A 17,319-nucleotide genomic window follows, 5' to 3' on the forward strand; every position below is an offset into this window, starting at 1 on the left:
CTTTAAGACAAGCTTCAGTTGCTGGTGGGTACTGGTGACCAATTGATGGTCATCGATGCAGCTATGCAAAATACATAAAACTGAGCCTATTGCGCATTTTAATAATGTCCTATCATAAAGTGAAAATCAGCTGAGAAAAATAAGAAACGCAATTAAAACTGCTTGTGAGGTCGCATTAAAACTTTCTTTAACAAAATGTCCCCTTGCAATTGACCCAAAAACAAAAACAAGTCACTTTTCTTAATGCATCCGAACACAAAAACACCTCAGTAACATTAAAGTTAAACGGTGGAAAATTCCAATTCATTTCAGTGATTCCAGCATTGTTAACAGCAGCGGCTTCAGCTGTTGCAAAAGCTGCAGCGTTAGGGGTATCGGAACTGCGTCAGAAATGGATCTGTAAAAAGGAAGTGGGTGGTCGCATAAAAAAAGGAAAAGATCTTCGATGACCAGGAACAAGTAATCGTATATCATCGGGCTGGGGTCTTCGATTACGCAGTACGATGCGCAGAACGTCATGTGTCCGTTGACCCATCTTGATTTACTCGCGATGTGAAAACCCATCAAGCATCTTTGTGGTATCTTTATGCGAAAGTAAATTACACACGTTAATCTGATATTGTCATCCTGAAGGGAGATATTTGTATTTCAAAATGTTGTTCTGAATGTTGGCACTGAGGTTAAAAACGTTCACATCTAATAATTATCCATGCACATTAAAGATTAAACACCAAAAATAAAGGATTTGGAGGTTTCTTCGAACAGGAACATGACATGGAAAGCATTATCTTTTTACACAATTACGTATGCATCAATACTTTTCAATATATAACCATCATCATACTTGCAGACCGCTTACATTGATGAAGTGATCATCAAGAACGACACCTGGAAATATCACTTAGAAATTCATTCGGAGTGATATAGGTTAAGGTCAGATTTCTCTCTTAATTTGCTGTGTCTATCAGTAAAAATCAACTGGTGCGATTTTTATGTGTAATTCGATATTATCGAGAACTTTATTAACATTTTGCCATAATTGTTGACCCCTGACCAATTTGTTGAGTAAGAAAACCGTGTTTGATTGTCCTGAAAAATGTCAGAAGGCTTTTTTTTTTGGTAAATGAAATGCAAAACCTAAGAGTGCACCGGTTCTTTCAGCTCCAGATTTCAATCAATAATTGAAAATGTCAGCTGATGCAAGTGGTGTAGGGGCTTGGCAGAGCATTGATTCAACAAGACAAAAATGGTGTGGATCATTCAGTGTGCTATTCTTCTAAAACCTTTAACAAGCATCAGAGAATTATATTCCACAATATAGAAGGAACATTTGGCTTTGGTATTGGCTTTGCAAAATTTTGAAGTGTATAATTTATTCAGCAACTTTCCCAATTATGGTATTCAGTGTTCAAAACACCGTTATTTTAATTGGCGGAATGAAACACACAAAAAAAACCCAGATTGTTAGGATGTAGTTTCATGATACAGGAATACAATATTGACATCAGGCACACCAAGAAAAGATAATTTAAACGCAGATTTACTTTCATATGTATATGAGTCATATATTGTCTACTGTAAATTTTGTGACATTGTAAAACATCATCTTATGTAATTTTTATTATATGCACATTTGACTAATATGTAAAAGAAAGCTATTTTTATAAATCTTTTCATTTATCTATGAGGAGACGTGTTATGTATATCTATATTGTGTGTTTAATTTTGTTTGTTCCTGATTATAGATTGAAAGGCCTACTTGACTATAGACATCTAGATTGTAAGCAACATATAACACATCTAACTGAGTTTTAATGATTGTACATGATATATTAAGATCTTTATCATTTGAGTTTGAATTCAGGACATTGGTATTTCTCTCGGGAATTCCTGATGTGCCTGCTATTTGCCATATTCTTTAATAATGTGTAGTAAGAGATCTACCTTGTTTACAACTTAGAATTTTCTGGAACTGACTTTGATGGAAACTTCCATTAAGATGACAGAGTATTTTCAGAAAATGGTAATTGCGAAAGAAGTCAAGTGGAGAAGTATAACAGCATTTTACATCGGAATTTACATTTCCGTATCTTAGCATGAGTCATAGTGGAATCAAATGGTGTTCTGTTGGGAGAATTTAATTTACGTATTTCAAATATTCATTGGAATTACATTGTGAAGGGCTAAATTAATATTTGGGGATTATTATGTATTCATTCAAGGATATTTTGGATAAAAGCACAGTATTACATCAAGACTGTTAGCACATCGACACATTCCAGGCTATTGGTACTTTAGTATATTCAATATCGGTATTCATTCGAAACACCTCTGGAATTCGCTAAGAAATTTATATATTTGGACTTGTGACATAACTTTTAGGACTATTTGGGATTTAACTCACACTTCTGTAAGTTCTTTTCAAATGTAAACATTATTATATTCAGAAATATATTATTTCTTGAATTTTACGAACCTTTTTGGTTTTCGCTCTTTTCTGTTACTTAGTTTAAGATCATAGTACCATGTGCCATCAGAGAACCTTAACATTTTCTTGGTTGTCCCAGAAACTGTGAAAACTCGTCCCCAAAACAACAAGCTTTGCAACTATTAATACAGGCAGCAGCTGAAATGTTTCAACCATAAAACGCAATACATACATTTTCGTTTACCTTTTGTAGTGCAGGTCTAAATTCCTGTTTTGCTATTTAGAATAATTACTTTGTCTATTTCTTACACTTACATTTAGCTCCCTCCCTCGCCCCAATACGTTACAGTATGGCATTCCTCTACACCTTGTTTCTCGCTTGGTCTTTCAGAGGCATCCAACTCATAACCTGGTCAATGTCTTTTAATTAAGAAATATATTTTTACCTAAATATTATTGATTTGGCGGAGCCTTCGGCATTACCTTAAGTATTTTAGAGGCCAACACTTCTCAGTTAAGATTTTTCCTGGATGCTCTCATGTGCTATTAAACCTTTATACTAGGTGCTAGCTAGACCAACCATACACTGAACAACTTTACAATGTATTTGTGCATAACAGCTTTTGGGAGTGGCTCATAAACAAAATTAAAGTACATACAGGTTGGGCTGCTGACTTAAACGTCCTGGTGATGATTCATTTATACACATGAACAACCCAAGTGCATAAGGTTTGTCTGCTCATGTTACCCTCCAAGGTGTGACTCTTCTTCTGGCAGGTCACTATCTATTCAGGATGTGTGCGCCTAAACTTAATTTATCAGTTTGGGAGAAACAGTTTTCTGTTTGCTTTAAGGCACGAATCAACAAAACTATCGTCCTAATCCGAGATGTGGAAATATATCATTTAACTGGTACCTTAGTCCTTGCGCCAATGACAGCCACATACATGCTCATTGACACGTTGACCGATTTTGTAAATGTTTTCTGGCAGTATGATGAACTAACCCGTCAAGCATGTAAATATTGACACATTAGTGAAAAGAGACCCCATATCAGAAGCGTTTCAAAATGAATCAAATCGCTTTTGAGAATTTGAATTTTTCCTACGTTAGGACACATTTAGCAATCATATTTAAAGGCAGATTGTCAATAATACATATTTCAAAACTAATCTTGTCTAATTTTATCAAATGGCTCAAGATTCGTCATTTTAAATTATTTTTTATTTGGGTTTAGCAATGTTGGCCACACTTAATATTAACTCATCCATGTGGAACAAACCTAACAAGAGCTAATCCAAGGAAGAAGCTATATTGACAGCAAATCAGTTTTCCATCTGGTTGCTCCAGCTCGATAAGGAAACGTCCATGTCCACCAAACATTTTGATATTTATCCTGTATATGAAGCATATGTACGCGACCTAGTTTTAGCCGCATAATTCTGGTTTTAAAAATCGTTCATCCGGCGCGCCTCGGAGAAAGTTGCACGTGCCTGGTATAGATCACTCCTATTAAGTTAAAATAGCTTGATTAGACAAACCTGTTTGAAGAAGATCAGCCTTAGACCTATCTGTCTAGAGCCAAGTAGAAAATAACGATATGGAGAAAATCTAGTCCTTGATTCCCAAGAAACGAGAGGACGTATGAATAACGAGAATAAAGAGTATACAAAACCAAATACAAAAAACAAAACAAAACTAATTATAAACAAAAACAGATTATTGCTTATTTAAATTAAGACGTTCTTGCAGCTATCTGCTTTTATTTCCGTCAACTGATTGGCTAATAGTTTTCGCTTATGACGTTTGCATATCATTACAGTGGTACCTCGGGTTACGAACTTAATTCGTTCCAGAACTCGGTTCGTAACCCGAAACGTTCGTAACCCGAAACATTGAAATCAATGAAATAGAGACAATCCGTTTCAAGATGAAAGAATCGTTCTTTTTTATTAACATCCGGTCGTTTACCTGACAAAACGCAAAGAATACGTGTACTTCACGTATTAAATAAAGAGAAAGAAAACAACTAAACAAATTAAACGTAAAATAAAAAAGATTTAGTCCATCTTTCTTACCAAGAAAACGATCATAGGAAATTTGTCACTTTGTTTGCTATTCTGAATCATTAGTTTCAGGAGTTTCTTGTCGCTGTTTCTTGGCAGCCAACTGGGAATCTTTCTGCACCAAAAAACTATCAAGGGAAATTTGTCGCTTCCTTTGCTGGAGAATCTTTCTGAAGTGGGCCATTGCGTTATCATTCATCAGGTTTACTGCCCTGTTAGCAACAACTTTGTTTGGATGATGGTTCACAATGAAGTCTTCGACGTCTGCCCACTTGCTGCAAATTTCTTTAATCCTGGCAGTTGAAATGGTCACTGGCTCCTCATCATCGGACGACTGCTCCTCCTTTAATGTCTTTAGCTGTTCATTCTGAAGATCCACAAGCTCATCTGTAGTGAGCTCTCCACTGTGGTCTTCAATCAGCTCCTCCAAGTCGTTGCCATCGACTTCCAGGCCCATTTTGTTGCCCAAAGACACAATCTCATCCACTACAGCTGTTGCGTCTGCCTCTAATCCTTCAAACTCTTCTCTCTCTGGTACACACGATGGCCAAACTTTCTTCCAGGCAGACTTCAAGGTACGGGTGGAGACATTATTCCAGGCCTTGTCAATGAGGTTGATGCAGTGGAGGATGTTGAAGTGGTCTTTCCAGTAATCTCTCAGAGTCAATTCGGTGTCATTAGTGACCTGAAAACACCTTGAGAAGAGCTCATTTGTGTACAGTTTCTTGAAGTTGGAGATCACTTGCTGGTCCATGGGTTGAAGCAGAGGAGTGGTGTTGGGAGTTAGTACTGCGTGGCCTTCGTTTGTACTGTACGCGATCGTTTGTCTCCAACGTTAAACCTTGCTCTCTCTCTGTCTCTCTCTCTCTCTCTCGCCTTCGTTTGTAACCCGAGGCACTGTTCGTTACCCGAGACAAAAAATTTTCGAAGTTGTTGTTCGTAACCCGAATTGTTCGTGACCTGAAGCGTTCGTAACCCGAGATACCACTGTATATATCTTGAGATTTTCATCTTGTTTTCCAGTAAAACATGAATTAGAACAAATTTGTAAATAAATGTTTTCATAATTTGATAGTATCATTCAATAATATTTCCTATAGCCTTTTGAAAGTTCTAATAAAAAGCATTTGCCACATTATAATGTTCTCGAAGTACTTGTTCTTTTTTTACAACATTTCTCTTTGCCACCGACATTTTTTCCTGCACGTCAAATCAAACTTTCTCATTTGGTTTTCGGAAGCATTTACCTATCTACTTCCGAAACCTGATAGCTCCTGCAAATAATGTTATTCTGTATGTAAATAGTATTTACTTCATATCCCCAATAGGTTTGATTGGTCAGGATAATTTAGTAAGATTATTATTCTAATCAAGGCCATTTAAAGATAATAAAGAATACTTGTCATATCTCTGCAGCTGCTTGTTAAGCTCTCTTCTAAGTGTTCATAGGTTTCTCTTGGACTCACGATTGTGGGAATACCCTATCACAAAATTAAAAGAAACCCTCTGTAAAAATGAGCGAGTAAGCAAAAATCGTGCACCATCGAATGACTAAGTCATAAAAAAATCTTGACAATTAACATACAAACGTCTCACACAATGTAGATATACACAAGAGTGGAATTCATTGTGAAATGTAATCTGGAATACTGCCATCTTCATTTTGCTCTTTAGGTATTGAGGATGGCAGAGAACTAGACTACTGATACACGGATGCATTACAAACATTCTGGTTATGCCCGTATGTCCGTATACAGACTATACTGAGTGTGTAGACCATGTCTATATATTTCTAACCTATTTAGCTTAAGAAAGAAATACCAAACATTCATATTGATGTTAACTTCTGAAAATTACCTCTTTTATCAAATAATCACTATTGTTCAACACTTCAAGTACTACTAATAGTTTAGATTATGGAACATCAACACAATGATATTTCTAAATTATCGCAAAAGGTATTTATTAGTTTCATAAATTTATGATTGAATTTGTTTTTAAATTAATTATATCTGTTCATATTTACAAGCAAAAAATTCTTCACAAGAATACATTATGTTTATACATAAATAAACATTTTTGTGCTAAAGATAACAAATTTCTTCAAATTACTTTCATCAATTTGAAAATGTACGAAACACAAAAATTCATCCTTAAAATGACATGAAACGTTGGAGCAGACCACACCTTAATTATGTTCTTTCCATCCGGAATGATATTTTTTCTTCTTTCATTCTATTTTGGGTTATTTGTTTTTAACTGCTGTTCTCCAAATGTATCAAAAGGTCAAGTTCAAAATACATTTAATTTTCTTGATTATTTTAAGCGTTATATTCTTAATAACAACAAAAATCTCATTAAACTACAGCAATGTATGCACATAAATAACAATTGATGCTTAAGATAATAACAATACAGTTCTTGAAACAAGCATTAATTTGTGCACAAGAATAAACACAAAACAAAATATGACTGAACGCCTCACAGCCGAGTGTGTCGGCTACAAGATATAGTTATATGCCTTTTGTAGCTGTTCATTAACAAACGACCCTTTGGGACAAAATTCGGGGTGCTGCCAAACTCCCCATCATTCACCATTGGGTACAATCAGTACTTGAATTGCGTCTTATTCTGTCCTCTTTTGTTAATGTTGAACAATAAATGCCTCTACAAGAAGTGTTACAAATAATAATAAATTAATCTGCAGTGACGTAATAATCTTCTCTATAAGTTCTAGTAATGGTGTCCTCCTAACGTATACAGATATCATAATCTTTGTAGGAAAGATAATGCAATGATTTACTGGTGGAATGTCGAGGCTTCAGTGACCTTTTTCTTTGTGTCTTTGACTGCATTTATCAGTGTTTAAGATTTGCCTATTACGTCCATTTACATGCATGATTATACATACAAGTATTTAGCAGTAGGTTTATTTCTTGGCATGAGTTTTTGACGTTATTATAAATAAACGGAACATGTAATTTGGAAACAGCTCTGGATTCTAAGTCTTAACAAATGACCTCTTGGAATGTTTCACACTCAGGGAAGTTTTTTCTGATATGTTGCACTACCAGCTTGGATTTTTATTTTTTCAAACAGAATTTATTTTATAAGACAATAACGCTCCAGTTTCGACTATTAAATTACAGTTTCGACTATTAAATTACAGTTTCGACTATTAAATTACAGTTTCGACTATTAAATTACAGTTCACAGTCTGTGTACATTATGGCAATACGTGCTTTTAACATGTTCTCTCTCTCTCTCTCTCTCTCTCTCTCTCCATTGATATTTGAGATGAATATTCAACGATTTTTATGTTTGAATGTAAATGGGACTGGTTGCTTCAGTACACAGGATAGAACCGCTTTTAAAAATACACACAGAAATTTGGAATTAATAAATTTAGTAAAACAAATTTTGCTTAGTTGGCAAAGAAATAACGAAAAGAACACTACAAAGAGTAAGTGGTACAGTGATGATGACAATATCACGAGAGCAGATGAGTATCATGAGATCATATGAGTCACCTGTGAAGATAAGAATGCATAGAAAAAAAACATGAGAAGTTATGACGGGTTAAATTTTGCTTCAGGTTACATGTTGAACCTGGACATCTGCCCTCACTATCAGATTTCTTATCAAACATTTTTTCGGAATTTAGTAGTATTGGTATGTATTTTAACTGGTTGTTCTCTTTTATTTTTTGTTTACTCTGATTAGCTAATTTTTGAAAAGGAATTTGAATGCTTATTCTTGAAAAGGAATAACATATGCGTTGGAAAGCTTTTTCAGTTTCTATGATCCGTTTTAAATGTAAAATCTTCCACGTGTGATTTTCTGTCCATCTCGCATGTGTGCGCAATCTTGTAGTATTTCATCTTACATACCCCGAAATATTCTGAAGCATATACTATATAAACAATCTTGCACGATGTATTTTGTAAGAGAAATTAATTTTCGTATAAAATGAATACAAAACAAAACAATATTCTAATTTTTTGTGCTCAAATGAATGTTTTGACAGGATTTTGTATAATTTTAGTTAATGTTAGTGCCATTTAGTGCTTCTTCAAGATGGTCATATATATTCCTTGATATCGTAGTATTGGAATTTGGAAATGTTGCATTATAAAGGAATTTGACTTACCGTTTTTCAATGGGGATTGTGTTTACTTATACGGAAAGTCTGTGTAAATTGTATTTATGTTAATTCTGCAAGTTGTTTATATATATATATTCTTCATTGCCAAAGTTTTAGAGCTTCGTAATTCTACTACATGTAATGTAGTTTATCTTCGTTTTTTGCATGTCCTGAATAATTTTATGAGAGATAAAGAACGTTGAATTTGATTAGGTCACAGTATTCACCTAAATATATTTCTATAACTGAACTAATGTACCAATGTTGATTCAAAATGCACACTGGTCACTGTTTATACCATCATTTTGTCTTTTGATTATAAGGCCACTGATGTGGGGTCTCCTCTTGTTCGTGCAATTGGCGTCATTTACACATACCTTACACATATGTTTACCTGCATGAAGAATGTTTTCGTATTACATTAATGTTTTTCCTCAGAAATCGTAACATTATGGCGTCTATAAATAAGCTTTGGCATGATTCTTCAAATACTAAATAGCCATTGACACATAAATTTGTTTTCGACACATTTTTCAGTGACTTTCATTTGCGTTCAACGTTTGAAATTTTGTTGCAGTACATTTGCAATAATGTTTTCAGTCAATATATATCATGTTTATCAAATACGTTTTCAAATTATTACTGATCAGAAACAACTGACGCACCTGGCGCTTACCTTTACTTAATAACCCAACAGATATAGTATCTTGTTCTCTCTTAGTACACTATTAGACACATATACGTCACAGCTCTCTATTTTTGTTGTTCACTCAAGACAAAATATATAAACATTCCCCAGGTTCTGGGAACTATATACAGTGTCTAATAACATTTTCCCCACTGAAATAATCATACGTATTTATAATAATTGCAAGTTGGCATATCACCTGTAAGATGATACTTTGTTTTGTTTGAATTCGTCTGTCCTGTGATATCATCTGTGTAAAATTGGACAGTTAACATATGTAAATTCCGTTTTTTTTTTTCATTATTTGAATACACTTGTCTCGAATGTAGACATTAGCTCATAATTGGGGGTGGGGTAGGTGTATTTCAGATTAAAGCATTATATCTATGGGGAAGTATGTTACTAATAAATCATTGGTAAGTGTCAATCCTACATATTCAAACAACACAAGGTGGAGCAAATATTTACCAGACCAAACCAAAAGGCACATATGATATTGTTTTGAAAAACACTTTCCAAGATTCATAACTGCTATATAAAATAGTTAATTACGTATATATAGTAGGTACAATGGTAAGTTTCTGTATATGTTGCTGGCGGCCTTGTTGTTTACTTAATTTTAAGGAGTGAAAATGCAACAAGAAAATGTTTAGTTTTCTGCAGTGTATATCATTTACTTTATGTTTTATTGTATTATCGTCCTGTTTTAGTCTGCATGGTAATCAATTGTCAAACCGGAAAATATTGCAATTCATCGGTTCATCGATTATATTGAACAGCCTCTAGCCAACAGATCCTTATGAAGCCATAAGTTTATATTAATAAAATTAAACATTAAAAGAACAAACACTTTTTTGAAAAACAATTCTCACCGAAAAGCAGCATCGTGGATCAGTATTTAGTCTATAGAACATTCAAATAAACTGACACATTTCATTTGTTTGTGGATGTCATATCAAAAAGCTAAACTGTTTCATCCTTCGTTTTGACTACAGTAATTATGGATTTCGTCCTATATTCATTCAGAAAATACCTGAATGGGTGCAGCGATACACCACAAGATGTTCTGTTACTGTATTTAGTTATATTTATTTGTGCACATTCCTTCTTGTCCAACAGAAAATATGGATTAAACTGAACGTATTGGTTATGAATTCTATGTGTGAGTACTACATTTCATGTATATATTCATAGCGAAGTATGATCGATAACGCAGTACAGAATGCTGAGAAAATCTTTATTTTAAATGTCAGTTTTCTATATTTAGTAATTCTCTTTGGAAAAGCGACCTGAAATACTGAATTGACCGAAGTTAGTAAAGATATATATTGAAAGAACCAGTACACAGATTATGCAGATAATAATACCAACGAATATTACAATGACAACTTTATATCATACAACTCTGAATAGTTCATTTTGCAAATAAATACATTACTTGACCTAAATCAATATAGCAAGTAATGTAGGTAACACTGAGATATTTTGAAAGAAATTATATTGTGCTTTTGAATATATATTCCACATCCAAGTGATCATAAAATAAGTGTTGCCTTAGGAATGAAAGCATTGCAAAAGCAAGCTGCAAATACTAGCTCTGAAATTGATTGAAATACATTAGTAGAACTAACTGTGCCACTTTAAAATATGGGTCACTGTATATGCTTGTTATTTTTATCATTTCTTAAGTATGCAGCCATGTAATCACTCGGTTTTGGGACACAACTGTGAGCAAAGCTGGAAAAACAAAATGTAAGACCCAGTCTTTGCTATTCACGAACTTGTCCAATAAATGCATTCACTTTCAAAAAGAAATGGTAAAGTGATAAAAAGTTAGTACAATTACATAAAATGCTCCAGGAGCTTGATTGGCGGCTAAAGTGCGTTGAAACGGTGCTTCAGAAAATGGTATTAGTTTTCATAAGGTTCAGCTACCGGATGGCACTTTCAAGATAAAATACAAATGCTCTTGTAAACAAGCTTTCTCAAACTCTTACGGAGTTCGACGAGGAAAGGCATCATTTCTCTCTAGTTGCTACCTAAAGTAAGTTTCATCAAGTCCATATGCAATGCTTAAAGGAGCTGTTTATCAACGAATTTGTTTATAGAAAAGTTCTTAGAAAAAAATCATACATAGATAATTCATTTTCGGTTAATTACAAAATTGTGAAGCTGATCATCACACAGATCTTTAATTAAGATGGTTAAAAGATACTTATCATTCGGACCGAAAACTTAACCCACACTTGTCTCGACTTAAACGAATGTAAATGTTGATACATTCATATTGATTCTGGATATACTAGGACAAAAATTAACTGTGTCTACGCACAGAGACTTGCAATAGTTTAAACATTTACCTTTATGACGTGCACGCGATCTGTTTAACTACACTACCAATTTGGGGAATGTTCATGATTATTCTCTGTACAACTCTGAGTTCAATATTCATCAAAATTAAATACCTTGTAGGTACAGATACACTCTAATATTGTTTTTTTTCCCACGGATATGCGTGTTTATTTATTTCTGACAGCTCTCGAACACCAGCATTAACATTCAGACTAAATTCGGGAGAAAAGGTTTCTTAACACTGATAAAACGGCGTTACCAACGACCAGAATTTTGTTTTGCTTAGGTACTGGTCTTATTCTTTAATACCATTGCACCCATGTTACTCTCAGAAGAAGAGCAAAAACGCGTGTAAAAATATTAGTCTTATCTTTTTAAAATAAAATAAATAAGAACGGAAAAAATTTCTTTTAAAATGTGTATCAACAACCCAAATAAGCATGTATGTATGTATATATATATATATATATATATATATATATATATATATATATATATATATATATATATATATATATATAATTGAATAGTATTCATTTACTTTAAATGGTGTAAATACTGTTAATAACAAAATCTAAACTTTTAAGAGTTCTTTGAGTCTTAGGAAGCATATTTTTACTGCACACACACAAACACATAGACACACAGTGTGTTAAATCTCAGAACATGCATGTTGTGTTAGAGGATTACACTGCTGTGCATGGTGTGCATGAAAATGCGTGATTTATGAAACAAAGTGGGCCATTTACACAAGATTTAATACACAAATGTTAGAATAGAAAACCAAGTCTGATGTACGACACTTACCGTCTGTGATACTCATTTGGAGATTAAAATAAAATATCTATTGTTTAACGTTGATGTCTTTTCTTACAATTTACATGTTCTTAAATATAACGTCTGAATAAAGACCAAAATGCAATCTTTAAGTGTTCAAACTATTGACCAGATTGGCTTCGTTGGAACGTTATTTATCTACTCGTAGAATATTATACAGTGACTGATTACCTATAATAATAATTAATTAGTCATACAATAAATGTGTCATATTATTCCCAAAAATAATACGATACGGTCAGTCCCAACATATTTTGAAGAAGAATATTAACATCAGTAAGGTATGGTACGGCACGTAGATTTATACTTAGTCGAGCTGCAATTGTATTGTAACTTTATATTAAGAAAAATATATAATGCTTCAAACATTCTAGCTGTTTTATATAAATCAGTTTCTTCTCTTGATTAGTATTCTACAGGTATACGAAAAACTAGAATCAGTGAAATGTTTATGCATTATAAAGTTGGTAAAAGGAGAACAAAATTGTTTGGGAATATGATTATACATTTCATGTATTGTTTTAGTTTTCTTTTTCAGTCTCGGACACCGCTCCGGTGGCCAAGTGGTTAGAGCGTCCGCCTCGGATGCGGGAGGTCGTGGGATCGATCCCCGGCTGAGTCATACCAAAGACTTACAAAAATGGTACTAACAGCTGCCTCAGCATTAAGAGGTTAGTGTTAGGACTGGTCGGCCTGATGTCAGGATAATGTGACTGGGTGGGACATCATGCTACATGTCTGCGGCATGACGCCCCAGTACTAGACATCACTGTAAACTGCCACACTGCAGACATCGTAGCAGTATGACTGAAAAATTGTTAAAGCTACGTTAAAAATCCAAATCACACACACACACACACACACACACACACTGTCTCGGAATATGCCTTTCTTCTTTCTTGGTTTCTTTTCGTTGCCTTATTTTTCATAAAACACCATCCATCCCTGTGCTGGTCTGAGACGCTTTGTTTTCTCGTTCTGATTCACGCCAAGGTATCCAAAAGTAAACCTTAGCTTGTAGGATTTCTGTGCAGGCAAATCATAGAGAGTAACAGGTACATAGGTCAGCCCATAGTTCAAATCGTTTAAGTCTGGACACTCCCATCTGTTTTCACTGCCTCTACGGTGACTCATTTCATCATTCCATGCTGTCTGGGGAAACAGGTGTCCAAGCCAACCCGTAAATTCTTTCATTACTCCCGACTTAAGAGGATTCTTGGTGACAATACGATTCCACCAGTCTACATCTGGCTTGCCTTGAATGCTCTCGGTGAATTTCGCGAGTATTTTCTGCACCATGTCAAACCACCAAATCAGATCTGGTAAAACTCCAGACAGCTTCTCTACTCTTTGTTGCATGTCTATATAATCATCAAGAGTTCCTAACAGACAGATCTCAGGAATCCCACACTTAGTGAAAAAGTTATAGTTGAAGTACATCTTCATCGCTTCCATGAGACACCCTTTTGCCACCTGCGCTTCAATAACTCCAGTCGTACTGAACGGTCTGACCATGATTTCTGCGAAATCTCCTTTGGTATTGGCTTTGATCAACTTCGTAATTCCATCAACGCATTTCATCCATGACTCACGGTTGTAATTTTTTGTCGGTGCATATTCCTTTGGTAAAATGTTAAGGTCGGTTACATCCAAGTTTAAATTCATTTTACCCTCATGATTAACAAATACTTCCCGATATTTCTCCGCATTCTCCTTTCTTCCTAAGTAGTCAGCAACACCTTGACTGATAGCAACCCAGATATCGTCTGGGGAAAGCTCTATGCCCAGATGTTCATTGTACGCTTCCACAACCGTCGCAGCCAGTCCATGGTGTATCATTGTTTTCGTTTGTACGAAGGGATAGTTGCTCTCTCCAGTCTCATATTCGATTCCCTGTGTTCTTGCGAATTCACGTGCAATTTTTTCAATCGGCTTCTTTGAGTAAATGGTTTTACCAGGGGTGACATCTGCACATTTAAAAGATGCCATGTCTTTATCTGAAAAGCATTGACTTCGGTTATTTTAACAAACCATTCCTGAAGATATTCATATAATAAGAATTTTATCAGATTCAAAAACAAAGATAACCATGTACCGTCTATAGTCGCTTAAAAGTCTAGTCCAACTACAAACCAAGAGATCGGATATGCATAATGCGCTTGACCATTAGAATCTACATTGTATAGATTATGATGATTATTGTTTAAAACAAAGAGCAAACACAGATCTGAGTCTGTGCAGTTTGCATTTAGACTCGACTCGTAAACGAGGTTAGACGGATTTAAAGTCTCTTTTGGGTCCTTTAGGTTTCATTATACACAATATAGCAAATGTGTTTATGTATAATGTATCCTGCTGTATATTATAATAATGTTTATCATACTGACTTCATGTACAGGAAGCTGTTCACTTTTTACTTTTTTTTAACCAAGTCTTATTTCCTTGATTTATCGCATTGCGTTATTCACTAAACGTTTAATACCTCAATTTGATCTATTTTGATGTTTCACGTCCGTTTTATGACATATGACTCCAAACCTATTAAACATTTTCTTTAACATGCTGATTTGTGGACGCCGTGGTTAAGTGGTTGGGGTCTTTTTAAAGAATAATATTATTTGTAATGGGATATTTCAAATTTTAAATGCTGCTTTTTGTTTTGAATTCAGAAACTCTTTCTGGATCTCGATCGTCTGCTCACCCACGATTGCAAAATATATACATTCGAAATGCTAAAATCGGAATATATTGCTCTCATCAGAAATCGGAATAAGCTGTTTTTGCGTGAAGTAAACTCCATGATGGTAATTAATTTTCCTGAATGGCACTCTAAAACCTTACAGCTGATTTCCTTGATGTGATGCTTTTTTCTGAGAAGTTAACAGTACTGATCCAGTCTTACGTGTGGCTATTCTAGTTCTCTTTCAGGTGACATACATCAAAGGAAGTAAACTGCACTGCTGTTAAATATAGTCACAAGAAAGTCACCCTTGGGCTGAATTAGAACTCAATGTCTTGCTGATGGGTATTTTGAAGACTTTATTATATCGTTTACTCTGTAAGACTCTCATTTAATTCTTCTCGTGCAAGAAAAAAAAATTGCTGTATTTTAATCATTATTTTCTATTTGTTTATGTTCACTTCTTTTGCTTGGTCTAGTGACTCTATTTGTAGGACTTTGTTTTTATTGACTATTGGCTATTGAATTAAATATAGCATCTATGAAGAAAAAAAACACTTATTCGATACAAAAGCACACACGCACGCATGCACACACACAGTCACAGAAGTGGATAATGGACATGAAACAGATCAACATGACCGGAAGAAGAAAACAATTCTTGACTACTACACAATTTATTGAGGTCAAAACCGTGAAAATCTTACGAAATTGCAACCACTTCTTTCCATAACTCTGTATGAAACATTAAAGATTATTGTATGGCATCAGTGACTTGCAATGAATATTTAATGAGGAACCTAAGAATGAAAGAGAAAACATGACGACCGCAAGAGTAACAGAACGAGATGCCTGGAAATTCATCCCATTGGTGTATGTTCTACAATGCCTCATTTTGGCCCACAAACTCTTCCCAAATTTCTTCGTATGCCCGAATTACGTAACTGAGAGCCTCCTCTGCCCACAGTCAGGACAGCCATAAATTAATTTCTATGCTGATTCACTAAAGCAACACGACAGAGGTGTTTATACTTTCATGCATAGAGGGATTATACACTCATGCATATAGGGATTATTATTTCGAAAGACTATTATGTCGACCTTTTTCACTAAACAGAGACACGTGTACCAGGATCAGACTATTTCTTATAATGCCGATTTAAAGGCTAAAACTTCGCCAGCTGGGGCATTTTTTGGACATCATTGTTAACTTTAGAGGGGAAAAAAACTTTGTGTACCTGGACTTTGTTTTTATTGAGTATTGGCTATTGAATTAAATATAGCATCGATGAAATAAAAAGCTTCTTCGATACAAAAGCGAGAATAAAAATATACACAACATACAATCACACTAACCAATAAACCATTATAGAAATGTACAGACAATTCAATACCCTCTGAAGCACCCTTTACTACATTTGGTAGAATGCCCTATAGTTGTATTTAGCAGACTACAAAGTATTGATTCAAATCGTCAAAGACAACGTTCACAACTTCTCGTTGATACGCAAATATGCTTTAAATAACTAATTTCTCCGCTGCATCTTAATGAAAGTAGTATATATCATACAAAAGAAAACAAAAGGGAAAGAAAGAAAAATACAGCATTAGCGGGAGAAAAAAACAGGCGATTGCGGTACCACAAAAAAGAAACAAAATTACATGTATCATTTACGTTCTACGATTAGGGCATAACTATCTAAAAATTCATAAAATTAAATATAAACGGTACTTACCAAAACGCCAGAATGTTCAAGAATAACGTATATCTGCTACAAAGTAACGACAAGTCAACAGTCGCTGCAAGTGACAAATGTCGATTTAGTATAGTTCGATTTAGTCACGCAAACGCAACACCGACATAATTTGACTTTTGCTATTGTAATAAAAGGGGTGTTAAAGGTTGTAAAATTATTAGCAAGCATACAATTTCTCATAAATTAACGTCACAAGCCTGTATGGCTATATACAGATGTTTCTTCTTACTTTTACAGGAATTTCCTCGGCATCATTACAAACAATTACTTGAATCGCATTATTCAATTAGAGTACCATCCTTCCCTATCATATAAAATAGATCAATCCACAAAAATAATATAGGCAACGTAAATATCATTGGTGAAC

The 17,319-nt window shown here is 34.5% G+C and overlaps 1 protein-coding gene across 1 annotated transcript; it reads right to left on the reverse strand.

Annotated features, from left to right (window-relative positions):
* Positions 1-10,549: 10,549 nt before the first annotated feature.
* On the reverse strand, positions 10,550-17,056 carry LOC149797131 (uncharacterized). Its single transcript, XM_089961798.1, has 2 exons — positions 16,932-17,056; positions 10,550-14,512 (listed from the first exon to the last, which is right to left on the reverse strand). Exon 2 carries the CDS (start codon positions 14,502-14,504, stop codon positions 13,434-13,436), a length of 1,071 nt encoding a protein of 356 aa, XP_089817924.1. The 5' UTR covers positions 14,505-14,512; positions 16,932-17,056; the 3' UTR covers positions 10,550-13,433.
* Between the last annotated feature and the right edge of the window lie 263 nt (positions 17,057-17,319).

This window comes from Sinohyriopsis cumingii, chromosome 6 (assembly GCF_028554795.1).
Source record: "Sinohyriopsis cumingii isolate HCF-2022 chromosome 6, ASM2855479v2, whole genome shotgun sequence".
Classification (NCBI taxonomy): Eukaryota; Metazoa; Mollusca; class Bivalvia; order Unionida; family Unionidae; genus Sinohyriopsis; species Sinohyriopsis cumingii.